Source organism: Candoia aspera, chromosome 1, assembly GCF_035149785.1.
Source record: "Candoia aspera isolate rCanAsp1 chromosome 1, rCanAsp1.hap2, whole genome shotgun sequence".
NCBI classification, from domain to species: Eukaryota; Metazoa; Chordata; class Lepidosauria; order Squamata; family Boidae; genus Candoia; species Candoia aspera.
This window is the reverse complement of record NC_086153.1, coordinates 233,749,482-233,775,724: the sequence shown is the minus strand read 5'-3', so window position 1 is coordinate 233,775,724 and position 26,243 is coordinate 233,749,482. Positions and strand designations below refer to the sequence as shown.

General features: G+C 42.2%; 1 protein-coding gene across 3 annotated transcripts in view; it reads left to right on the top strand.

The window, feature by feature from the left end:
* The first annotated feature begins 263 nt into the window (after window positions 1-263).
* The window catches only part of SYT7 (synaptotagmin 7), a 246,870-nt gene continuing 220,890 nt past the window's right edge, over window positions 264-26,243 (top strand). The window contains exon 1 of one of the 3 annotated variants that reach the window (XM_063289191.1): window positions 264-699. In XM_063289191.1, coding sequence (XP_063145261.1) covers window positions 672-699 — 28 coding nt within the window. In that variant the 5' untranslated portion in view covers window positions 264-671. The remainder of the gene's footprint in view (window positions 700-26,243) is intronic. The other 2 variants (XM_063289189.1, XM_063289190.1) reach the window with 2 other exon arrangements.

The window sequence follows — 26,243 nt, the reverse complement described above, 5'->3', positions numbered from 1 at the left end:
TGTCCCCAGGGGCAGTCTTGGACTTCTTTTATTGTTGCTGTTGGCAGATGGGAGGGTGTTTAAATGCTCACGTGTACACCGCCAGGTTACCAGAGAGTAAAGCCGCCGCCTCTCTCGACGACGCACGAGCGATCAAAAGGAGCATCAAACTCTCGCGCTGCTCCGGGCCGTATCTTTCCCTTGCTCTGCCTTGCAATTTCCTCTCCCGCCAGCAGCGAGCAGCAACCGGACGCGTGCGAGAGGAGGCTCGCGGCGCGCGCGCGCTCATACACACACCCTCACACACACATCGAGGGGAGGGGAAGGGAAGGGCTCCAGAGGCTTGGCGTGTTCCTGTGTGGAGGGGAATCAGTCAGCGAGCCCCAGCCACAAGGCAGCTCATCAATTCATTCAGTCGCCTCCCTCCTCATGCTGGTTCCCGCTCTTTCGCAGCAGTCCGCCGCCTGGGACGCCAACCTGTTTGTGGAGGTCACTCTGGGGCCGCTCGCAGCCTGTGGCTTCTTCCCTTCCTCGCTGCCGTGCAGCGCCTGATGGGCTTGCCACTGAGGAGGCGGCTCGGAGCTGGACACTAACCGAGAAGCATCCCGCGTTGCCGCGACCTCGCACACCCACAGCGGAGGGATTTACTTTGTCTGGAAGAGCCCGTGGGCTCGCCACACGCTGAGAAGAAAATGTTCCTCGATCCAGACGCAGCCAAAGGTAATAAGCGCCGCACCTTGTCCCGCGTGACTAGCTGGCTGCATGGCGATCGGGGCAGGGACCGGCCCCCTGTGCAGCGCCGAGCACTTTCCGCGGATGGCACGGGCAAGGGAAACTGCTGCCTTTGTATGTAGGGACGTGAAAGAGAGAAAAGGAGAGGGAGGCGGAGGTCGTGGCGCCGCTCCACGCACCTGAAGGTGGAGGAAGAGGATGAATCCCCGCGGCCGATTGGGCGGGGAGCCTGGGGAGGGGGGGCTCGGCACTTTGCTAGGAGGAGGCGAGAAGGGGTCGGCTCGGCAGCGCCTGTTAGCTGCGGCCGCGAGGCAGGGAGGGTGGTGGCGGGAAGCAAATCCCGCGGCGACCTGCTGAGGAGGGTTGCGAGAGGTGTGATGGGCGCAGGATTTCGGTGGGTTGCCTTGGCGGGAACTTATGGGGAGAAGAGTAGGGCCGCCTATGGAGGCGGAACCCAGCCAGCTCCATAGCTGCCTTGCCTTCCGGAGACTGGCCGCGTCCAAGCAGGGCTGTCACTGCCGGAGTTTGGAACGGAGGAGGGAAAAGGAAAAAGAGGCCACTAAGCCGCGCGTAATTTTCCAGCTTCCCTGGTTATGCTCCCTTTGGTTTTTGGTCTCTCTGCCCACCCGGTCAGGCCCTGCACCAGGTCCCCGTCATTCCCGCCCCCTTCCCTTCGCTTGCCTAGACTTTGAGGAGTTTCTCGTGGCCCATAGCTTGGGGAAGAAGTCTCTCCGGCCGCCGCCTCTTTTCTTTAGAATCCGTTGCCCTTCGGAGCCGCGGCGGCGGCACCTGCTACAGTATTCCTGGGCGAAAGGAGCTCCGCATGACCCAAATCGCGGCTGCCCGCTTCCCAGCGCGGGCGCGGACCTGAGCAGCCTTGCCTCGTCTCGCCTTTCTCCCCCTGGTCCGCGACAGGCTTCTGGCTGGCCCCAGCTTCTGTTTTCCAACGACAGGTTTGCTGCCAATGAGGTCCCTGAATGCCTGCTTTTCAGGAGAGCGCGGCCACCGCTCCTCTGCTGTGAGCAGGCAATTTGGATGAGCTTAATTTGGTGGAATTACAAACAATATTCACATTTAACCCCACCCCCAGCTGCTGTTTTAATTTGGGAGTTAACAGTCAAATCAGTATCTGCCTCTGTATTCAAAGAGATTGATTAAATTCCAAGCAAAAGTGGCACCAAAACTATGGAAAGTCATGACTATGGAAAGTCATGGCTATGCTTCTTCTACTATTCACCTGTGTGTAAAAATCAGCAGCTAAAGGAGGTTTGGCCCATTAATAGGGCCATGAATGATTTCTTTAACCATGTGGCCTTCAAAATCCTGCTTTGAAAACAGAAATGACTTGGGAAGTGTAAGGCTCCCCTCCCCAGTGCTGAAACTTGGGATTTCTGACAACAGGTCAACCAGTGAAAAATCAAAAGGTATCTGCAAGTTTATGCTACCTCTAGCTTCTCACAGTGAACAGAATCTGCAACTGCAGACTATATATGGTTTCATAGTGACTTACTGAATGGCCAAAAAGTTTCTTTCTTTCATGATGTGGGTGCTGAGGTGTTCCCTTTGAGTGGATGGACATGCCAGAGTAGAGTGATCAGAGTGTCAAGCTGGGGAGAAGAGACCTAGATTGTGGGCCTTAATTATTAATTTCGTTGGTTTACAATGGGCCAATCACTATCTCAAAGGACATTCCTCATTAGTGGCTAGTAGCATCATAAAGCCATCCCTGAGAAGATACAAAACCTGGTCTCATTACTGTTACATTGGCACAACAATGGCTGGAGGATGCTATGAATCCCTAGTGATGAAATAACATGGCCTGGTTTGCATCCATAGATTGTTGTGATGATAAGATGGGGTACAGGGAAAAGAACCATGTACACTTTTAGTGAGTTGGTGGAATTACAAATGAATGGCTGTTTGCCATATTAGATAGCTAGAACCTCCATACACAGAGGCTGTATACCTTCAAAAAGCAACAGCTTGAATTAGATGGAATGGGTGTTCTTGGCTTCCTGTCTGCTTCTATATATTTGCCAGATGCATCAGATCTGGTCACTACTGGAAAACAATGATGGTTTGATAGAACTTAGTTTGTTCCAACACGGCTATTCTTATGTTGTCATTGAAAAAACTGTGATACATAATCATCCTTACACCCTATGGCAACCATTAACACAAAATAATTATACTGTATATATTCCAATTTGAATGTTACAGACTTTCTTTTACTTTTATTCAGGTGGAAGTAGAAAGAACACCCAGGAACCACCCTTTATAGTGTTCTCCATTAATAGCTAGTTGTTATGTGTATAATTTTCTATTCAGAACAGCTGTTCTTTTCTTCCCCATCTCAGCTCAGCTTTTGTAGGCCTCTAAATTCATTTTTTTCTGTTCTGTTGGAAAATTGAGAAGTCAAAATTCTGTGTACTGAGCCAAGTCAGAAGGGAGTCCACTGAAGAATAGAACATGGAGTAGTATTTTTCACATTTTCCATGTTATTCCCGCTAGTGTATTTTTCACAGTTGCACCACACAATTCAGAAAAGTATATTAAGTTGGGCTGTGCTGTCTCAAGTGTTTTTTTTTCCCCCCCTGGTATACTCCCATTTCTAGAGATTGTAGCTCTTCAACTGCTGGCAGTTCATTACCAAATCACTTCTGCCATGAGGATCCCTTGTTCTGGAAACAGAGATGCAGGGCAAGTTTTAAGCTTAAAGGTGTCATTTTAGCACAATCCTGCTCCTTTAACTCTGCTTCCTTTAAAAAAAACAACTGATGTTGAAGACCAGATTAAGTTGAATTGGATTTTTGAACTCTGTTCCTCATATGTATGACTGGTATTGCACGTAATATGCCCATGTAATCCTTAACTCTTTCCTCTGTTTTATCAATGAGGAAGGTCAGACTCTGTTCTCTGAAGTCTGTATACATCTTTCTCGGTAAGAATATTTATTCCAATATTGACTCCATAGCCAGTTGTCAGCACAGTGGCTATGGACAATAGCCAGCCACACTCAAGGGAATTTCCTAGCATAGTGATGCTTGTTCATACTCCTTTATGCATTCAAATCTTGTTGAAAATTTAGGTTTTTTCCACAGCCTAACTACCTGCAGATCCTCCCCATATCTTAACTAACATCTTAACTAACCCATAAGACTTTTTTTTAAAAAAGCTAATTATATATATGCCATTTCTCTCAGAATCCAAAGTGTCCTCATTTGTACGGATTTTTAAAAAGTTATACAATACAAGGAAATCTATGTTTTTCAAATTGTAGCATTCCACAGAGATCAATGCTCTCTGTGGGATCATGACTCTATCTTAATTAACACCAACCATTTTTATTCTTAGTGTATTTTATTTCATTCTCTTAGGTTATACAAGCATTCTTAGGTTGATTATTCTTTTTTTGTTTGTTTGTCTTATTCTGGTTGACTGCTAAGTTCCAGAGCTCATTCTGTGTACAGCTTTTCTATAAATCTCATTGATTTCAGTGAAACTTCCTCAAGAAAGTTATGTTTAAGGTTTGTACTGCATTAGCACAGAAAGTGTATGGGAAGGGGAAAGGGGACTGGTAGGGGAACAGAGAAGATTAAACTTCATCCCTCCCCCTCAATTATTCACAATGTGGTACTCCAAATGTATTATGTACATCTATTTGAGAACTTGGAAATCCAATAGGAGTGGATAGGAATTAAGTTCAGACTGTCTTTGTAGCATATACCATAGATGATCCAAAATAAAATAATGAATTTTAAAATCTTAACACTATGATAGCTAAATTATATATTTGAAGCCTGAAGAACCAGCATGGCAACCTTTCCAGCCCTGAAAACTGTGTGAGCTGGCGGGGGGGAGGGGGGGAGGCCAAATGCATAAGTGTATCCAGTTGGATGTTCATGTACCTCATCTCTCCTCCTGTTTCTCACAGATTGCTCCATTGTTACATAGATACTACACACACTGTCATAAATGCATTAACAAACTTCCTCCCCTCTTTTATACAGACACACTCAGAGCATGGTTGCTGGAAAGAAAGAGAAACAACAGGGCTGCCCCCTCCCACCAGTGACCTGTTTGCTGATTATTGGCTTTATGCTGCAGGAATGATATGTTACAGCAGGGATAAGATATCAGATAACTTGACCTATTCAGAAATAAATTCAGCTGGCATGTGGGAAAATACAATGTAACTGGCATCCATAGGACAACAGGAGAAATATTTGTCTAGGATATGGGCTGTGTGATGTCATATACAACTGCATTCTAGATTTGTACACTAAAGGCTGACCAGCCTCCCCTAGTCTGGTGACTCCAAATATGTATGATTACAATTCTTATCCCAAAGCAAGAGAGAATCAACTGATTAACAGAAAAGTATCATTTTTCGCACTCTCCCTGTTATTCTGGATGGGGATGGCTGACATTCTCCTTCAACAATTGGAGAATACAGTGTCAGGGAAGGCCACTTCAGTGCAATTCAAAGATTGTGAATTTCTGGGTCAAAAGAATTATTTCTCCAAATTCCACTTTTCCTCATTTGATCTGCCTTGAGACAGCAGATGGATGTCCTTCTCTTGTTTTGTGGTATATGGTCTTTGCATTGTCACACATGAATACAGACCTCTAAATTCACTGGGGATAAAAAGGTCCTGTCTGGCATGCAGAGTCTGTGGTCAAGGCTGAAATGAATATTACATTCGCATTTCCCAGAAAATATTACACACTATCTTCAGGTCTTTGAGCTGCCAAGGCTTTGTATTATTAATTTTAGCTTCACTCCTATGTCAATTAGAAATGTGGTTCAATTCACACTACTTCAGCATCTGCAGAAATGTGGTGGCACGGAGTTTATTTGAAGCACTAGCAACAAGTAAGGGATGAACTCAGCTGCAGGCTATATGCAGATGAATTACGGAATATCAGAAGAGTTGTAAGATGTTCAGGATTTAGGGAAGGAGGAAGAGGAGATTGGGGCGATAGCGTCTATTGAATAGATACATAAAGGGAGAGGGGAAGAAAGCAATATGTGAAAAAACTGACCACAGATTTAACACACATGGAGAACACAAAAGAAGATAAGCAGGAGCAGAAGTGGGGAGGTAATTGGGATGTAGTGCCAGAAAGCTTTACATGGAGAGAATAGGAGCTAGACATGGCCATCTCATGTAGTTCACATCCCTCTTTTAGATTCTTGGCAGAGTTGCTTTTCTGGAGAATAAATTGAAAGAACAGAAGATGCTAGGTGCACTACTGAAACTTACTCATAAAGCTCCTTCAGATGGTGTCACTTTTAGGATATGTCTGGTTTATAAAAATGATTAGGGGCATGCAGAGTGAAAGGTGCTTGGCTATGCAGTTGTATTAATCATGATTGCAAAGAAAAATGTGGAAAATGGATGTTCAGCAATAAGAGGAGGGACAACATTAAGCAGGAAGAAAGGCTGAGGCATAGGTAGGGATCTTCAATATTTTGGGAAGTTTGAAGTGTAATGGGTAGTGCCACAAAACTGCTGTCATTGAGCTAGTAAAAACAAAACAGACATCCCACAGAAAAACTGACCAGTGAGATTAAAGGACAAGAAACTTGCCCAAGATCCTAAATGTAGTCATATATAGCAAAAGTGAGACTGGATCTCACTTGCATTACTCAGGATTACCCCTATTCCAGTTCATACCTGCAGATGGTTTCTTCCTGACCCCACCCCATCCACTTTCACCGTGCAGTTAGCTAATTCTTCCTGCTGCTCCTTGCAGCTATAGCGTTAGGTGACCACTTTTGGGTCCCCGTTGTCCTACTTCCCCCCCACCCCTCTCCAGGAATGTAGACATTGCTCCCTTCATTTGCATGATGCATCTGAGCATGGGGGAGGCTGAAAGCAGTCCAGAGCAAGTACTGGTTTCAACCCACTGCTGGCTTTACTTTCTAAGAAGACTTTTTAGTCCTTATGTGGCCAGGTGCTTACAGAATGAAAAAGCTGGGTGGTTAGAGTTTCACTTGAAGTTTTCCCAGTCACCTGGGAATGAACAAGAGTGCGTTACTGGGAAAGGTGTCACATATGCTTTAATTCCTGCTTGCCTACTGCCCCCCTTTTACGAGTCGAAGATAATTCCACCCCTCTTCCTGTGCATAATGCCAAGAAATGTAGTCAGTGTGTCCTTAGGTCAACCACTGAATGTTTTCTGAAATGACTAGAGCAAGGGCATGCCAAATTATGACAAAGTAGTCCAGGGATAACAGGTTTAAATTATCATTTTGTCTTTACCATAGTGCTTTTCAGGATCCAAAAAAGCAGTTAGCTGTTGGCAAGATTGCTCCTTATTATAGATTAACGAGTCCAGAATAAACATTCCTTTTATGTAATTAAAATACTGCTAAAAAAAAGGAGAGGAAGCAGTTATTAGATAATTGTTGAACCCAAACATCTATTGGATGGTCACAAACAGTAAGCTTTGAAACAACCCCTGACACCCCCCCGCCCCGTATGTTGCTACTTATTCATATGCTGGCACCCAGATCGCTTGCCTATTTTAAGAAGGATGCGTCTACTGCAAATTGTGTGGTGGTCGACCGATGCTGATTTGACCCAGTATGCGGGTATTTGCTGGGCTGACTCCAGGAGGAGACAAACCGAGGCTGTGTGTGTGTGTGTGTGTGTGTGTGTGTGTGTGAGAGAGAGAGAGAGAGAGAGAGAGAGGGAGAGAATGTGTAACAGCCCACTGGGGTTCAAATGTGCGCAGAAGAGAGGGTGGGATTCCTGCCCCACCCCTCCCAGGCTCTCTCCCAAGAAGGCCGCCTTATCGCAGCCACTCTGCTTTCCGTTTAGCTTCCCTTCATTAGGAGGGCACCGCGTGTTTGATGGCTCCCCCGAGCAAAGACAAACGCTCGCTCGCTTCAAGGGAGGGCTGATAAACTCGGCCGGCGGCGGGCTCCTCGGAGCTTCCGAGCGTGGCTGGTCCCCGCCGACTGTCCCGCAGGACCAGAGAGGTTTTCTGCCCCGAACTAATTGGGGGAGGGGGTATGGAATAACCAAGCGCCTTGAGGGTGCCCGACCCAACCCCGCTCCTCCCTTTCTTCGGGCCAGCGTCAGAGGGAGAGTGGAAAAGGGGAGGCCGGGAGACTTCGAGCTCGGCTGGTTCAAAATCAGCGGAAACACCAGAAAAAGATTATAGCTGGCGGCCTTTGTATTTAAAAAATAAAATAAAAAGGCCGGGGATCGAGAGAAAGCGCCAGGCAGCAGCTGCTCCCTGCGGGCCTTCGGAAATGGTGCGCGGTTCCCGGCAGAGGAAGGGGTCTGCGTGCGCAGCGCATCTCCTCCTCGCTGCGGCGGGTTAGGCGCTTCTCCAAGCACCGCCAGGCTTAGCCTGCGGGGCGGAGCTGGCACTGCAGCCGCTGCATGCTCGTCCCTCTTTGCCTCGCCGAGTGGTACGCCCTCTGCCGCCCCCAGCGGTAACTACCAATGTGCTCTTTCACGCACATGGCTGCTCGGAATTGGCTCCTTCCTTTTTTAGAGAGAGCGAGAGCGCTGAGAAGCCTTTAGTCTTGGGATTGCAACAAGAGGATGGAGGCCTCTCTCTCGTGCCAAGATTCCCGGAGTGTAAGAGGAACGAAACTGTTGCTTTCGCAGGCGCTCGTCTTTTCCTTCTAGCCTGTGGTCTAGATCCCGCCCCCTCGCTGTAAAATTCCTTTGATGCTGTCAGGTGCTAGCAGTCTCCCGGAATAGCTCTCTTGTCGTGCGTCCCTGCCTGTGTCGACTGGCAGGTGAGGCCAGGCAGCTAAAATTAACCCCAATTTGGGTTAGAAAGAAGGAACACGTTCTGGCTAGATCGAATCTTCCGTCGTGGAAATATTTGGGGGTGGGTGCAGATTTGAAGTCAGAAGGTGGTTTCTTCATCGGAAGGGGGTGGCAGCTGGAAAAAATATCCCTGGGTTTACCTGCTTAGCTTTTAACCTTCCAGAGAGAATCAGAAACTGACATCATGATAAAGATTGATGGAGATAATATCACTGCTGCCATCTTTCAAGTCCCTAAGGATCTGGCTACAATATCTGTGATGAATTTAACAGGAGCAGGGTTTAAAGGACAGACAGTAAGGCTGCCATGGAGGGAGTCTGTTTAAAAAGGACAAGCAAAGTAAGAGGAGAAGTGCCTGATTGGATATGGAGAAAGTGAATGACTTTCCTCCCCAGCTTTCTTCTCAATTAGTCCACAGATACTAAGGGATACCATCATAGTGTAGAGAGAATAAAGATGCTGGACTCTTTCCCCTGTTTTAATGAGAAGATAAAGGCTTGAGAGTGCAGGGCAAGTATTAATGATACTTGAAAGCCTTATTCTAAGACTATCCAAAATTGAGCCAATCATGCTACCAAGAACTCTCCAAAAAGCATTGTCAGGCAGAGAAAGTACACAGAATATGATTCTGATGCCTCTCTTTGTACTTTGAGCATCGACAAATGTGCATTTAAAATTCAGGTTTCTGATTGGTTCCAAATTTGCAGCCAGTTTCACTAGAATATCCATAAAGAATAGGCATTAATTCACCACCTGGAAGAGCTGTGCTATGTGGTCAGTAAATAGCATAAGCAGAGCAAAATAATCAGATGGTAAATGATTAGGGTGTTTGTTGTTTATTCGTTTAGTTGCTTCCGACTCTTCGTGACTTCATGGACCAGCCCATGCCAGAGCTTCCTGTCGGTCATCAAAACCCCCAGCTCCCCCAGGGACGAGTCCGTCACCTCTAGAATATCATCCATCCACCTTGCCCTTGGTCGGCCCCTCTTCCTTTTGCCCTCCACTCTCCCTAGCATCAGCATCTTCTCATTATGTGACCAAAGTATTTCAGTTTTACCTTTAATATCATTCCCTCAAGTGAGCAGTCTGGCTTGATTTCCTGGAGTATGGACTGGTTTGATCTTCTTGCAGTCCAAGGCACTCTCAGAATTTTCCTCCAATACCACAGTTCAAACGTATCTATCTTCCTTCTCTCAGCCTTCCTTATGGTCCAGCTCTTGCAGCCATATGTTACTACGGGGAACACCATTGCTTTAACTATGCGGACCTTTGTTGTCAGTGTGATGTCTCTGCTCTTGACTATTTTATCGAGATTTGTCATTGCTCTTCTCCCAAGGATTAAGTGTCTTCTGATTTCCTGACTGCAGTCAGCATCTGCAGTAATCTTCGCACCTAGAAATACGAAGTCTTTCACTGCTTCTACATTTTCTCCCTCTATTTGCCAGTTATCAATCAAGCTGGTTGCCATAATCTTGGTTTTTTTGAGGTTTAGCTGCAAGCCAGCGTTTGCACTTTCTTCTTTCACCATCGTAAGGCTCCTCAGTTCCTCTTCGTTTTCAGCCATCAAAGTGGTATCATCTGCATATCTGAGATTGTTAATGTTTCCTCCAGCGATTTTAACTCCAGCCTTGGATTCCTCAAGCCCAGCATGTCGCATGATATGTTCTGCATACAAGTTGAATAGGTAGGGTGAGAGTATACAGCCCTGCCGTACTCCTTTCCCAATCTTAAACCAGTCCGTTGTTCCGTGGTCTGTTCTTACCGTTGCTACTTGGTCGTTATACAGATTCCTCAGGAGGCAGACAAGATGACTTGGTATCCCCATACCACTAAGAACTTGCCACAATTCGTTATGGTCCACACAGTCAAAGGCTTTAGAATAGTCAATAAAACAGAAATAGATGTTTTTCTGAAACTCCCTGGCTTTTTCCATTATCCAGCGGATATTGGCAATTTGGTCCCTAGTTCCTCTGCCTTTTCTAAACCCAGCTTGTGCACCTGGCAATTCTCGCTCCATGAATTGGTGAAGTCTACCTTGCAGGATCTTGAGCATTACCTTACTGGCATGTGAAATGAGTGCCACTGTTCGATAGTTTGAACATTCTTTAGTGTTTCCCTTTTTTGGTATGGGGATATAAGTTGATTTTTTCCAGTCTGATGTCCATTCTTTTGTTTTCCAAATTTGCTGGCATATAGCATGCATTACCTTGACAGCATCATCTCGCAAGATTTTGAACAGTTCAGCTGGGATGCCATCGTCTCCTGCTGCCTTGTTATTAGCAATGCTTCTTAAGGCCCATTCAACCTCACTCTTCAGGATGTCTGGCTTGAGCTCACTGACCACACCATCAAAGCTATCCCCGATATTGTTATCCTTCCTATGCAGGGCTTCTGTATATTCTTGCCATCTTTTCTTGATCTCTTCTTCTTCTGTTAGGTCCTTGCCATCTTTGTTTTTGATCATACCCATTTTGGCCTGGAATTTGCCTCCGGTGTTTCTAATTTTCTGGAAGAGGTCTCTTGTCCTTCCTATTCTATTGTCTTCTTCCACTTCTGCGCATTGCTTGTTTAAAAATAATTCCTTGTCTCTTCTGGCTAACCTCTGGAATTTTGCATTTAATTGGGCATATCTCCCCCTATCGCTGTTGCCTTTTGCTTTCCTTCTTTCTTGGGCTACTTCTAGTGTCTCAGCAGACAGCCATTTTGCCTTCTTGGTTTTCTCTTTCTTTGGGATGTATTTTGTTGCCGCCTCCTGAACAATGTTGCGAACTTCTGTCCAGAGTTCTTCCGGGACCCTATCTACTAAGTCCAGTCCCTTAAATCGATTCTTCACCTCCACTGCATATTGCTTAGGAATATTAGTGAGCTCATATCTAGCTGATCTGTGGGTCTTCCCTAATCTCTTTAGTCTGATCCTAAATTGTGCAAGAAGAAGTTCGTGATCTGAACTACAGTCAGCTCCACGTCTTGTTTTTACCGACTGTATAGATGTCCGCCACCTTTGGCTGCAAAGGATGTAGTCAATCTGATTTCGGTGTTGTCCGTCCGGTGAAGTCCATGTATAAATCCAGGTTCCAGTGGTGTGTTGATCCTTAGAACATCGGATTCGCCGTTCACCACCAGCACCATTGGCCGCTAGCTGTCCTTTTGGCTTTGAGCTAGCTGTGTCATCACGTCTGGGGCTAGTTGAGCTCATCCTCTGTTCCTCCCCAGTAGCATTTTGACCATCTTCCGACCTGGGGGTCTCATCTTCCGATGGTATACCGACATATCTCTGGTTGTACTGATCCATTTAGTTTTCACGGCAAGAATACTGGGGTGGGTTGCCATTACCTTCCCCAGGGATCGCATTTAGTCTGACCTCTGTGTCATGACCTTCCCGTCTTGGGTGGCCCTTCACGGTTTAGCTCATGGAATCACTGAGGTGCTCAAGCTCCAGCACCATGATTAGGGTGGGACATTAAAATCTTGCATCCAGAGTGTTCCATCTGTGGTTCTGTGTGTATAAGGTACATGTGAGGAAAAGAAGGAATTTTGAAAAGATACTGGAAAGGGAAGCAGACACTTTCTCCCATTCTCTCACTCAGATTCATAGTCTCCCAAGGTTGTTTTGGCTAATAATAATGACGATGCACAATCATATGTAGTTTGAGCAAAATACAGTCCTGACTTTGAAGGTGTATTTGTTTATTTATTCACTCATTCATTTGATTTGAATCCCTTTAAAAAGTTCAGTTTCCTCTGTCATACCCAGAAATTGCTTTACAAAGTCCATCAATTTCAAAAGCAGCTAAATAAGTCATAAGGAGTTAAGAATACATAAGCATGAGGACGTTTTGGTGTCTAATGCAGTTCTTCGGATTTCCATAACAGCGGGTACCTGCTTCTGTCCCATCATATGTGCAGTGCTTACTGTGCATTTTTTCACCTTGTATTCCTGGCAGAAACATGCTGTGATTGACCCTGGCACCCTAATTTATGATACCACTCCATACATTATAAGCTAGTTTAGCTACATTTGCTGTAGACTATAAGTTACATTTTAACATGTACCCATTTATTTTCCTAATATGTAAAACATCACTGAAGATGTGGACGGAAGAACCTATAAGCTATTTGGTGTTACTTTCTTTCTCCAAAGAAGTCACTGTGTTCCGAGAGTAGAAGTTTAAGGTGTAAGAGCTAAAAAGCAAGGCTAGTTCTGTTTGCATCTGGGATGTTCATGTTTGTGCTCTACTCTGGGAAGAAGTCGGTCTGCTGATCTGGGTTAAGATGGAATGCTTTAAATTATACCATTATATATGATTTCCCTCTTTTTTTCCCCAAGAAGTTCAGAATAAGTGCACATTACTTCTTTCCATGCAAGATTTCTTAAAAGTGATAGTGAACCCCAACATCCATTGAGTTCTTGCTTTGGAAAGATTTGGACCAAAGTATCTCCCACCCCCCACCCCCCAATTTAGCATAGTTTGCCACAGTGGTACTGGGCTTAGAAATGAAGAATCTTAGAAGTGCAAAAGGGGGGGGGGCAAGGAATCAAATGAACAAATCTAGGTATTGCTCATATCAGTCCAGAACTGGATGATTGATGATGATGATGATGATGATGGTATTTTTATTCCACTTTTTAAATACATTTTCATTGACTCAAGGCAGTGAACATATCTAATACTCCTGCTTCCTATTTTCCATACCACAACAATCCTGTGAGGTGAGTTGGGCTGAGAGAGACTGACTGGTCCAAACTCACCCAGCCGGCTTTCATGCCTAAGGCAGGCCTAGAACTCACCTTCTCCTGGTTTCTAGGCCAGGAGCTTCACCACTACACCAGACTGGCCCCAGTAGTATTGAATATGGAGACAGAACCAGATCCAGCTCATTAAGTTATTTTGGACAGATGCAGACATCACCTCTTCTAACAAGATAAGGGCATGATGTAAGTTCTTTAATCTTGACTTTCAGCCAAATTAATCAACAGCTGATCCTCCAGTCTAGAGTGATAAGGTTCTGGAGAGTCTATCCACAGGCAAAAAGCCAAGTAGGTGCCTTTCCTGCTAGGAAATAAGAAAGCTGTATGATTTCCTGTAAGAGTTGGCTCACTATTTCTTCCTCGGACATAGCTCCAAATTAGATTAACTTTGACCTACCCACACTGACTTCGTTTGCCCATTTTTTTCTCTAGGGGAGGGAAGAAAAATGACCCATCTTTTTCTGTCACCTAATCTATGTGTCTTTGAGATACCCTGACTCTTAGTGAAACATGTCACTTGAACATTACGGGCTCTTACTAGCCTTTTGCCAGCCATGAAGAAACATTTCCTGGGGGCATGAATAGAAATTTTGGGGTCAGGAATTACAAAGTGGAAAGGGATCCTGTAGTGTCATCTTGTGCACCTCTATAATATGTAGAAGGCATGCTCCACAGGGAAAAAAAATAACACAGGTAGGCCTTGGTTGACAATGGCAACAGGACTGCCAGAATTTCCATTGCTAAGCAATGCAGTCGTAAAGTGTGACACCCCGTGACCACACTGCTTAGCAACGGAAGCCCAGCAGTCCCAGTTGCTGTCATTAAGTGAATCACCACTGGTCATTAAATGAGGACTTCATGTGGTCGCCATTTGCAACCTCCTGCAGACTTCCCCATTGACTTTGCTTGTAGGGAGCCAGCAAAGAAGGTTGCAAATGGCAATCATATGACCATGGGGATGCTACTACTGACATAAGTACAAGAATTAGTTGTAACTACCACTCATTCAGCTCTGTCTTAAATTCGGACAGTTGCTGAACAAGTGGTCGTTAAACAAGGACCACCTGTATGTAAAATGTTTTTCATACTTTAAATATATTGCTAGTTTAAAGAAGGTGAAGGAGTCTCTGTATGGTATAGTTTCCCTTAATTTTATACTCTCCACACACTTTGGATTACAACTGTCACTGGCATAGACAATAATTTTGGATAATTGGAGTTATAGTCCAAAACATCAGGAGGGCAGAAGGTTGGGGAAGTTCCTCCCAGATTTCCTGCCTTCCTAAGTCATCAAACTTCATAGGAATTAAAGCAACTTATATAGTCTGCTGTCTAGACTGCTAATGTCTTTTGCATGAGCTCCAACTTAAGTTGCAGTGGCTCTTCATAAAACCGACCCCCAATTCACCAATTCAAAAAAGCATGAAAGTTTTTTTTTCCAGACTATACACACTACTATAAATTAAAATAAATAAATAAATACAAAGTTTTGATGGGGAAATTTATTTGATCAAATTGTCACATTGATGTGGATTTGTAAAATGAAGATGTGCAGTACTTTAATTTGTCAGACTGAAACATCCATGCAGCTTTGCTGCAGCTGGTTCTCCTGCCCTTCAGGGATCTCCTGCCCATGCATAAAAGCCACTTGCTTCAAAAGAAAGTAGGTAGTTGAGGTGGATCGGCCCTACTTCTGATGCTCACTTTGAACACCAAGGCAGGTTGCATCACTGCCAGAACTTAAAGTGAAACAATAAGGTAGGTGATGCCTGCTTTGCACAGACCTACAGAGTATATTCTCATCTCATTCAGTTCATCTTTGTCCTGATTTATCTTATTCCTGTTCTTTCCTTTCTCTGCCTTCCTGAAAATCCAAATCTCTGATTAACTTATTTGGGCCGCAGTAAGGAGGATGGACCCAGGTGAGATTGCCACTCACAGGGTAGAATAAAAAGGATATATAGGAGGGAGAGGTGACCTTGCATGAAGTTAATCAAGTCTGGGTAGAAATGGCCAATTGTATAACAGCAGATAAAGCAGGTCTTATCTAAGTCCAATGATGAGGTGATGGAACAGACATGGGAATGTTCATGCTCTTTTAGATATTCTATCTTTTTTTTCTTTTCCCTTTTTTACAGATTTTTTTTTTTTGCCTGTTATAAATATTTACATGGCCAAAATACTGCAGCATTAAACAGTAATGATTCTGTTGCAAGAACTGCATGTTTCAAAACCTGAAAATGTTCACTAATGCTAATGGTAATAAATATTTATACATGCAAAGGAGTTTAATTACCCCAAATGCCATTCCACTATGATAGATGGATTTTTTTAAGAGGAATTGGTTCCATCCATATGTGGAAGCAATGCCCTCCCCCTACCTTTGGAAGTTCAATCCAGCTCACAGTTAACAGATATATTTCTAATTGAAGTTGGTTGAAACTTAAAGAAAATGTAGTACTTATATTGGCAGCAAGGATGAAGTTTCATGAGTGCTGTTCCTATGCCATCAAGCATCTTGAGTCAGAAATTGTCGAGGTTTCATTAGCAGCTGTAGATTTCCAGGGCGGGAATGCAGAATATTTACAAACAAGTATGGGAAAAGAAAGGCCAATTTGCTATTACATATTGTGAAACACAGGCAGAGAAGATGCAGATTTTGAAGCCAGGAAGATATAAATTCAGGAATCAGCCTTATACCAGCTATTTGTAATGGTTACTACTCTTGAGTTACAATAAAGATTTAGTCCTAGCCATGTCATACAGTACTGATTTTCTTGGAAGCTTCAGCCAAATTTATACCTTCCTTGGGGAAGCCTCTCAGAATGCATGTTATGCCTTATGGGCTGAATTGATCTGCCCTTATTTGGATTTTATTGTATTTTATATTGTATTTTATATTTATTGGAATATTAGTATTATTTATAATTTTATTGAATTTTAAATTATTTTTACTGTGAACCGCCCAGGGTCCCTCATGTGGGGGAGATGGGCGGTGATAAAAATCTGATAAATAAATAAATGTTAGAAAATGATTCCATATCTTTCATAGTCCAACCAGTACTCAGCAGCCTCTAGTTTGCAGAGTATGTAAAACTAATCATTGGAACTGGAGACAAAGTTTGCTCTGAGGCTCAAAGCAAAATTGCAAGGAAGTCTGGTCTTCTGTATCAACGCATCTCCCTTGTCTTCTTAAAATATGAGAAGGAAATTGTAAGCATGTATTACAAAGATCTGGACTGAAAAAATGACAATTAAAAAATCCCTGTGTTGAGGCTAGCACCAAGGAAGAAGCGGAGAGACCAGACATGGACAACTATTTGGAAGCAGTGTTCTTGATGCCTTATGACTGAATAGTGTAGGTCTTTGCTTTAATGTTGGCGTTGTACTGGGATGATATGCGGATGATTTGCATATGAATGTGAATGACCTGAAAGGGACCGACTAATTTTTGCTCCAGGATATTGGGGCACATGAATGAATCAAGGGACAGATCTCCTTATAAAATTAACTGATTCATCCAATAATTTTACATTTTTATCTTACTTTACTGTCAAAAGCACACTTTTGTAAGGTGGCTTACAAAATAGAAATCTAAACCACAAAATAAGTTAAAATACAACCATAACCATAACAATACATAAATAGATAGCAAAACCTCTCAGCAAGCCATGTATAAAACACATTCATGCACTCTAACTAAAGAATGTACACTGCAATAGATAAACTTAAGAGACTGATAATAGACTGTAAGGAAATCAAATAAAACTCCCTTAGAAGGTTGAGCAGTCCAATGGAAAGAGCCTTCTTATTCACTCTCACTGACTCTAGTTCCATTGGTATTGAGATATTGTAGAGAGCCCCAGAAAACCACCTCAGATTTCAAGAAGTTCAGATATGAATATATACTGGTCTTATGTCATGTCAAGTTTTAAAAGTGTAGTTGGCACCTTGAGCCCAGACCTGAATTTGTCATTATATGAGCTATCTCACTGATTCCAGACTAAATGTAGTCACAGTCTTTGAAACTATTGATGTTTCCAGATTGTCTTCAATTGTAGCCTTATTTTGAGTGCATTAAGTAAAGGTAAAGGTTTCCCTTGACGTAAAGTCCAATCATGTCCGACTCTAGGGGGCGGTGCTCATCTCCGTTTCTAAGCCTTGGAGCCGGCGTTGTCATAGACACTTCCGGGTCATGTGGCCAGCATGACGACTCGGAACACCGTTTGAGTGCATTACAATGGTCCAATATAGGAGTGACTGCAGCATGAATAGTCAGAACTAAATTGATCTTCCAGAAAAAAGATTCCTTAGCAAATTAATTAGAGATAGACTTGGTAGGAGTTACACTTGTGTCATGAGTACGGATGGTGAGCAGGAGGAGGCCCCTATCCAGGGGGGAAAACACATGCGTAGTTTAGAGACTTTGAGCTGTCCTTCAGAGAAACCCAGAACAGACCTGCCTTGAGTTTTGGGGTTTATCTGTCTGGGTTTTCCCACGCTTCTTCAGTTTGGTAGGATATTCTGTCTACAATAGCAGTTAAATTAAACACTAGAGACTTTCTCCTCGTCTCGGCATGGTCTTAGCTTAGCCAGGACAACTTGTCTACCACTGTAACTTTTAAATGTAGAAGCACAAATTGATTCAAGAAGAACCCTAAGCTGCAAGCTTTTTGCTTCTAGAATAATGCAAATTCATTTAAAGCAGAATGAAGTATCTCTTCCAAGATTATCAGTCCCACCATCCAATCATAGCCAACACATATTTTCATGTTATTTCTGTACAATTCTGTCCAGCCTTTACAAGGCATTCATATTTTTCTTCATCTTGTGGTATTACCCTGCATCTCCTGGTAATAAAAAAAGTCTGAAAATATATAAACATAATAAAATTAATAAACATAAATAACCATAAATCAAAATTGTTACCACATGGTGATAGTGTTGGGATATCCATGTGCAGGTGGCCACCTTTTCTTATTCTACTGTATCATTGGTGCAATAATTCCTGCTGTCAACTACTCCAGTCTCCCTTTCAACAGATCTGTCTGCAGTGATCCCTTTGGCCTGCAGAAAACTTGTTGCTTGATAGGTCTGACTTACTGTGGATATACAACACTCACTCTCAGTTCTTGATGTTAGAAAGCATGAATTGATTGTATTCAGTGTTAAAATTTTCCCAGCAGCGCACAACCTGGTTAAGATGCATGATCTCCTTTCCCTTGATGTTATTGCCATGGTTCCCTACAGTGCATGTAATTTCACATTACTTCATCACATGTCTGTCTGGGTGGGACTAATGCCTTTCTAATGGGGAGCATGAACAATATAAAATTAATCCCCTACTAGAGAATCTTTAGACAATGATTAGAATAAGGATGAAACATTGAAAATAGAGCAGCCTTGATTCAGAGCATTGTTGAGGATACAAACTTAATCTTACATCATTAGGAATTTGGGAATAGACTGGAGCATGAGTCCTATGAAACTGTTGGATGATGCAGTATCATATGCAAAGTGAACCTGCCATGCCTTATGAACCATGGTCATTCAGGTCATGTGAGACAAGCAAACTACAGAAGGGAGATGTCTGTTTTCTCTTGACACTTCTTGGCATCAAACAGTAGCCATTATTTGAGCCAAATCCGACCAGACTGTTAGCCTAAGATGCTTGTTACCCAAGTAGAAAAATGGACAGAAGAGGTGGTAAAGAAACACAAGTAAGATAGACAGGAAATTTGGCTGTAATAAAACATGCATTATTTTGTCTCCTAAGGTAGTCTCTCCTAGCATAAGCAAAGATACATAGCTAATCAGACATTTGAATGAGTGCTTCCTTTTCCCCAGCCATGTTAAAAAGCATCTTCTCAATCTGTGCAGCTGTATACCAGCAATAGTTAATTTCCTAAAAAAGGGGGAAAAAGATGCTGGGCTTAGCCTGTCTGAAAACCAGGTCCTTTATTCAGAAGCCCTGCTTTCTAATCCACCAAGTATAAGACCTGTCTGTAGCTGCTGATTAATGAGGGAAACACATTGGGCATTTGGTCAGAGATATTTTCAGTGTTATTATTATTGGATCGATCATGGCATTAAAAACAGGTTTGGGGCTCAGGCTTGGTTCCAAATATCAGCCTATCCTGGATTAGGTTATCCTTGCCTAGGAATCGGGAAGTATCTAAGACTCTGATTGTTCTTCTCCACTTCACAGCTCCCCCCTCTTCCCTGTCTCTGTCACCATAAAGGCATATAAATAATTGAAACCCTTGGAAGCAGAACGGAAAAGTGATTTTGAATGCTGCCAAGGTGTGAGAGCTGGTCCAAGACAGCTGGCAGTTTCTGGCTCTTCCTATTGCCCAGAAACCATTTAGAGAGCTGTCCAGCAGGGCAAGGATTTCACTCAAAACTTTGCCCTAAAGGGATAGCGACACAAGTTGTATTTGAAGCAGTTGAAGTGTTGTCGTCTGCTTTTCTACCTCCCTCCTCTTGTCGTCTGCTTTTCTACCTCCCTCCTCTTGTCGTCTGCTTTTCTACCTCCCTCCTCTCGTGGTGAAATATGCAGACTATTTGGAAGCTGTGTTAAATGTTTAATGAGACCCCTGACTGAGCAAAGCTGGAGGAACCACAATCAGAGGACTAGTTTCTTCCTCATAGGTCACTGGTTTTACACATAGCTCACTCTGTGGTGCTACCCAAAAGCCCTTCCCTCGTGGGAATGATCATATGCAGAAAAAAGGGCATTAATATTTATAAAGCAAGCAAGCTGTATAACTGCTCTCAGGACTACAATGAAACTTTGACAATAATAATAAGGAGCCCTGCGATCTCTGCAGCTATTGCTTGCCTTTGGTTCTGAGGAAGCAGAGCTCATAGACAACTGGGGAAGTGATAGCCAGCCCACAGTCCACAGTGACTGATGCAGAAGACAGGTAGAGTTTCATATGTGCAGTCAGAGACAAAAAGGCGAATACACAGATCTGTAGCATTGGGGAAGTATAAGAATCAGATGGGAGGTATTTCTCTAGCCACCTGACTCAGTGAAGATAGTTAAGGGCAGCCTGTAAGATGAGACCAGAGCAGAGCTCTCCTGCTGGGTGCTATTCTTGAAGGGATGAATGGGCACTGGAAAATAAGCGATTGGTATGGTGGGCTCACTTAATCTCTGAGTCCAGATTTTAGGAGCTCAAACTCTAAAGGTGCTACAGTACATTTTTAGTCTCAGGTTCAGAACCAGCAGTCAAAATGACGACCACTGATATTTAAATGCTGTTTATCCAAATTATGGCTGCTGCTCAAGGCCAGGATGATGACAGTCCTGTCTTTGTAGTCCTACTCACTTCCAGTGCCACACATTTTACTGTTTTTGTTTTGCAATTTTGCCTTTAATAGCAGCATACTCTTGGGTGCTTTTAGACAGAAATGCAGCACAAAAATATAGCATAATATTGGGTGTTGTTGCTTGATGTATCAAGAAAGTGGCCTCAAGAGAGGGGTTTCTTTCTTCTAGCCATTCTAAGACACAACAGTGTTCCAAGAATACTCCTTTAGAAATTCTAAGAGTCCATTTCCTCAGGGATCCAGGACAAGCAAAGTTACCAGCCAAACTGCATACATTTGAGAATATTCCTTATGGAGGACAAAATATATTTTGTTTCCCCTGACTCCCATGAATACTGTACTCTAATGTACTAGACTAAATTCAGTCTGGGTGGGATCATGGTCCCCTGGTGTTGCTCTGCTCTTGTTTGAGAAAGAGAACCAAGTGCTTGTTCAGTATTTTAACTGTTGCATCCTGCAAACCTTTTAAGACCCTTCATTCTATAACTCTGAGTAGAATTCCATGCTGAAACTATGAAAGGCCTCATTGCAATAAAATTCTGCTGGGATTTAAAATTAGTCCCAGAGTCTTCCCCATCTTCACGTTGACATTAGGTAAGCTATAAGCACAATTGTTTGTTACAGGTAGGTCTGAGTCCTGGCAAACTTGATAATCAACATGAAAGAGAGAGAGAAAGATGCGTGACCATGTAGATCCAGTGGGAAGTGGGAAGTAAAACCCAGAAATCATGAGAGGAAGATTATTATTTAAGCTAATGGCCACCACTTGGGAGAAGTTTAGAATGTAAAGCCAAGTTTGGCCAACCATATAGGCATCCCAAGCAATTAAAGAGGATAGCATTATTTTTAGGAGTGGAACCAATGAAGCATATACAATATGACAGGTGCAACTGTGGGATCAGCAAGTTGTGTATCATCCAGCAGCACAATTTTTGAAAATTATTTTAAATAACTGTTTTTTCAGACCAAAATGGGGATTGTCTGATTTGTGTTCAAAGCAGTGATATATTAATTTGTATGTAAGAAACTTTGCCAATGCCATTCAAATTATACATATTTTAATTTGGAATATATTTCTCAGAACTGTCTACAGCAAATCTTCTTTTCATTCCTAATTTTGAAATTGTACTTTGGCACCAACACTTTACATGACATTATAAAATGACAGTGAATTAGGCAGTGTTAAGCTTGGGTGGTTAAATCTAGAGGTGATTATGCATTTCTTGTGAGTTCAGTTGAAGGGCTGACTTCAGCAGCTTGGGTGTGGTGTTCCAGCTCACTTCTTGTATTTATGTAAACATTTGCACTCAGTGGGCCATTGAATGAAAGTAAACAATCCATTCATATTGTATCAACCTCCAGAATTTCTCATGAAACAAGAAATTAAACAAGCAGTACCACCTGAATGGTCACCCTTTTTCTACTTCTAGCTGCACATGTAAGAACTGAGGATGACAGATTACAGTATAGATTGGTTACCCATTAATGCACATTAATCATATTGCCATACTAAATCAGACTGGGTTTTTTGCCATTCTTCTAGAGCATGCTGATGAGCTGATGAACTGGGGTAGTGTGGGGGAGGTTAATTTGTGGCTGTCAGCATGTGCATTCATTGAGAGGGTCTGTCAGAGAGACACAGGCTAATCCTGTGGAAGTTAGTCTTTTTTCATTAAAGACTGAGGTCAGGATATGACTGTTTAAAATGTATTCACTTCTATATTTACTTTATTTCTATGCCAAGAATTTATTGGTGGCACACATAAAAATATTTAAAGTACAAGAAAACAATAAAAATGAATTAAAGAGAGAGCACAATAGAGGTAAACCAATATAATCAAAGCAAGCAGACCTTATGACTTTATACAGAAACCTTTGAAGCCTCTCCAGGTCTCCACACAGCCTGGGTGAAAAGGAAGGCCTGTCACTGAAGCTTTCCAACGCATCTTACTAATTTAGGGTTAGGCTTCCTAAACTTAACTTCCATCTTTCCCGGTTAGCATAGCCAATAGCAAAGAACTGCGACAACTATAATCCCAAACATCCGGAGGGAGGGAATCAGTCCCTATTGCTGTAGTAAACAGTGTTGCTCAGAGAAAATCTCCAATGACCTCAAGGGAAGTGTGAATGAATGCAATCCTTTAGGTAATCCGGCCCCAAAATATTTTGGTCTTTTAATGTTAAAAGATACATATATACATACATACATACGATATACACACACACATACATATACATAATACCTGAACTTTATGTCACTGAGATACAGCTAATATCACTGCTCCTATTGTTTATTTCAGACAGAATAAAAATGTGGTTCTGCTAATAACATAGCCAAAGGCAGTAAAAAAGTGTGGTTAGCCAGCAAATCCAGAATAATCTCAATCATAATCTTTACATTTTTTAAAAAAGGATATATATTAAGAGAACCTGGATTGGAAGAAGATGAGTGTGTTTTTAAAACTGGTGGAAGAAACATCAATAACCTGTGCTATGCTGATGATGCTACTCTTATAGCCAAAAATGCAAAGAATCTGCAAGCTCTAGTAATAAAAGTCAAGGAGCACAGTGAAAAAATGGAGCTAAAATTAAATATAAAGAAGACCAAACTAATGACAACCAACAGCCTTAGGATTGATAATGAAGATATTAAAGTGGTAGATAGCTTCTGCCTTTGAGGATCAACTATCAACAGTAAAGGAACAAGCATTCAAGAAATTCGCTGCAGAGTAGCACTTGGTAGGGTGGTCATGAAGGCCTTGGAAAAGAAATTCAATTGCTGCGATGTATCTATAACTACAAAATCAGAATAGTGCAGGGAGTGGTATGGTACTTTATGAAAGTGAAAGTTAGACTTTGAAGAGGCAAGATAGAAAGAGTACTGACACTTTTGAACTTTGGTGTTGGAGAAGACTCCTGAGAATCCTATGGACAGCCAAGAAAACAAATAAATGGTTCATTGAAGGAATCAACCCAGGGTTCTCACTCAAGGCAAAAATGACCAGGCTCAAATTATCATACTTCAGACACATTATGCCAAGATCTAATGCTGAGAAAGGTGGAAGAAAAGGGAAGAAGACAACCAGCAGCAAGGTGGATGGATTCAGTTACAGCGGCAATGTATGTACTGTTGGAAGACCTGAAGGACCAGGTTAGGGACAGATTGCCATGGAGAAAATCTATTTATGTGATGAAACCTTAACTGATTAACCAGGTAAAGAAAATCTGGAGTTTTATATTTCTTTATGTATTCTGAACAGGCTCGCCAACATTTATTTTTTTATTTTATTTTATTTTATTTTATTTTATTTTATTTTATTTTATTTATTTATTTAATAAATTCATTCACCGCCCATCTCTTCCCCATGGGGATAGACATGGGCTCCTTATGTCCAATACAAGACATTAATGTTATCCCCACTACAAAGTATATGTATATTATGGGTTCTAAATGTACACTGCATGTAGGTCCTAAGGCAAAAGCTGATTAACTAGCTTGCAGCTACATCTTCTGGTTGAGCAAGCTTGCTTGTTACAAGAACTTTACAAGAGCTTGCTTGTTACAAGAACAGAGTGTCTAGCACAAAACTGACTAAACTTTTGTTTGGCGATTTTGGAGATTTTGAACCCATGGTTGGGATCTCCTGAGTCTGTAAAAAGAATATGTCTTTGAAAACATATTTGATCCCTTAAAGTGGCCTTCCCAACTTGATGTCCTCCAGCTTTGTCTTGCATATTTCTCATTCAGCATTCCATACACACGGAGAAAAAACAATATTTTCATTTTCTTGAGACAGGAGAACCTTGGTCTCTTTAGACAAGCCCAGCTCCACTAGCAGTTCTTCATTAGACCTTTTATTTTTTGTTATTTCTGTTTATACTTTTTGCAGCAAGCCCTTTCCTTTCCATTTTTCTTTTTAAATTTCCCTTTCCTGCAGCGCATCCACTTTCTTTGCCTGCTCCTTCTTTAGTTCTCCTCATATGGTAAAGCACAGAGATACCATAAAAAGTTGTTAGAGGGAAAAACAAGAAGCTTGTCATGGTTCCTGTTCCAATGTTTCTGAAACATCACAACAAGTTCCCATGCCATGCTGGTGCTGACAAGTGTTGTTGTCCAGGAGGGGGCTGCTACTGTTCAGTTGTACCAGGCAGTGAGCTAGATGATGCAAGTATGAAGGAATGCATGTTTGAACTCACTTGACTGGTCAAGGATGTTCCCCGAAGACTGCCAGCAACCGTTACGAACACCTGCAAGGGGATGGAATTGTACTGACGTTAGGGGGCGGGGTCCGGGATTGCTTGTGGTTTAATTGGGAGAAATCCCGCGCTTTTGGTATTCTCAGCTTTGCCTGTGATCCTGCATACTATTCATCATTAAATTAGATTTCCACAGAAGCTCTGTGTGAGTCTGATTGTTGATTTGGATAGGCAGTCATTACAAAGCCATCTCTTAGCCATTTAATTGGATTCCAGGCAAAAGTTCTCTAAATCCTTATATAAAAATGAGGAGCTTACATGAGGCAATTTCCCTAAAGTAATTCTCCTTTGCCATATCACCTCTTTGCATATCACCTGCCTAACTGAATTACTAAATTAACCCAGTTACCTAGATGTGCAAAACATACACTAAACACATGGGTTGGGTTTACTTAGCACACCAAGCCACCCACAAACTAGCCTGCCAGTTTTAACTAAGCATGTTATGTGAACACAGCCAATACTTTTCATAGGGGTCACTTAATGTTTTGCCTGGGGCAATTTCTAAGGCGCATGTCAGTGAACTATCTACTTTGCGTGAGGAATGAATTCCAAGTCTAGGCAAATGAATCCAATTTAGCCTTAGACCTATAAATGTTCAACATAAAATATTTTTTATTTTAATTTTCCTAGAATAATTATTCATAGATAATGCTATTATCTATTATGTGTATTTCAGCTCTGATTTATATTACCATTTTGGTGAGAGTGTTTTGGGGGTGGAGAGGTAGAGATTTTACCATTATAGCTAGGTAGGCTTCATGAAAAGATTGTTTTATCTCTTTATTTATCCTGTTAATCTCTTGCTTCAGTGATGAAGCAATCAATACTGCTAACTAATTATATAAAGAAATATTTTAATTTATCAGTTCTGAATTTACCACTTTCCATTTCCATTTGTTGTTAATCAACAGTTCTTTAGAGGGTGTTAAAAGCCCTTATTAGGAACAGAGAGTCACTTTGAGATAATAGCTGTTGCTGTTGAAGCTTTTTAAAGACCAAAATCACATGCAGAGGGAAAGGAAAGTACAGCCAAGATAAGTAGAGACAGCTTTTGTAATTTTGTGTCTGGAGTTTAGTTGCTCGAATAAAATTTCTGACAAAGCGTGCATTCCACAGCTACTTGAAATTCCAGCAAGGTTAGATAGCATCATTTTCAAATTGATTTTTGGCCTGCGTCGTGTTGCAACAAGTTTGTCTGACTTAAACACACACACAAAAAGAAGTATGAAGAAAGGCTGAAGGAAATAGTAAAGAAAACAGGGTACCAGAGTATGAATCACATGATCATTAAAAATGGGAGGTGTAGTTTGTCTGGACACTACTTACTATTTTTCTCTTGAGCATATAGGCAATAAAGTATTAATATGATTGCCAACAGCCAACTTTTT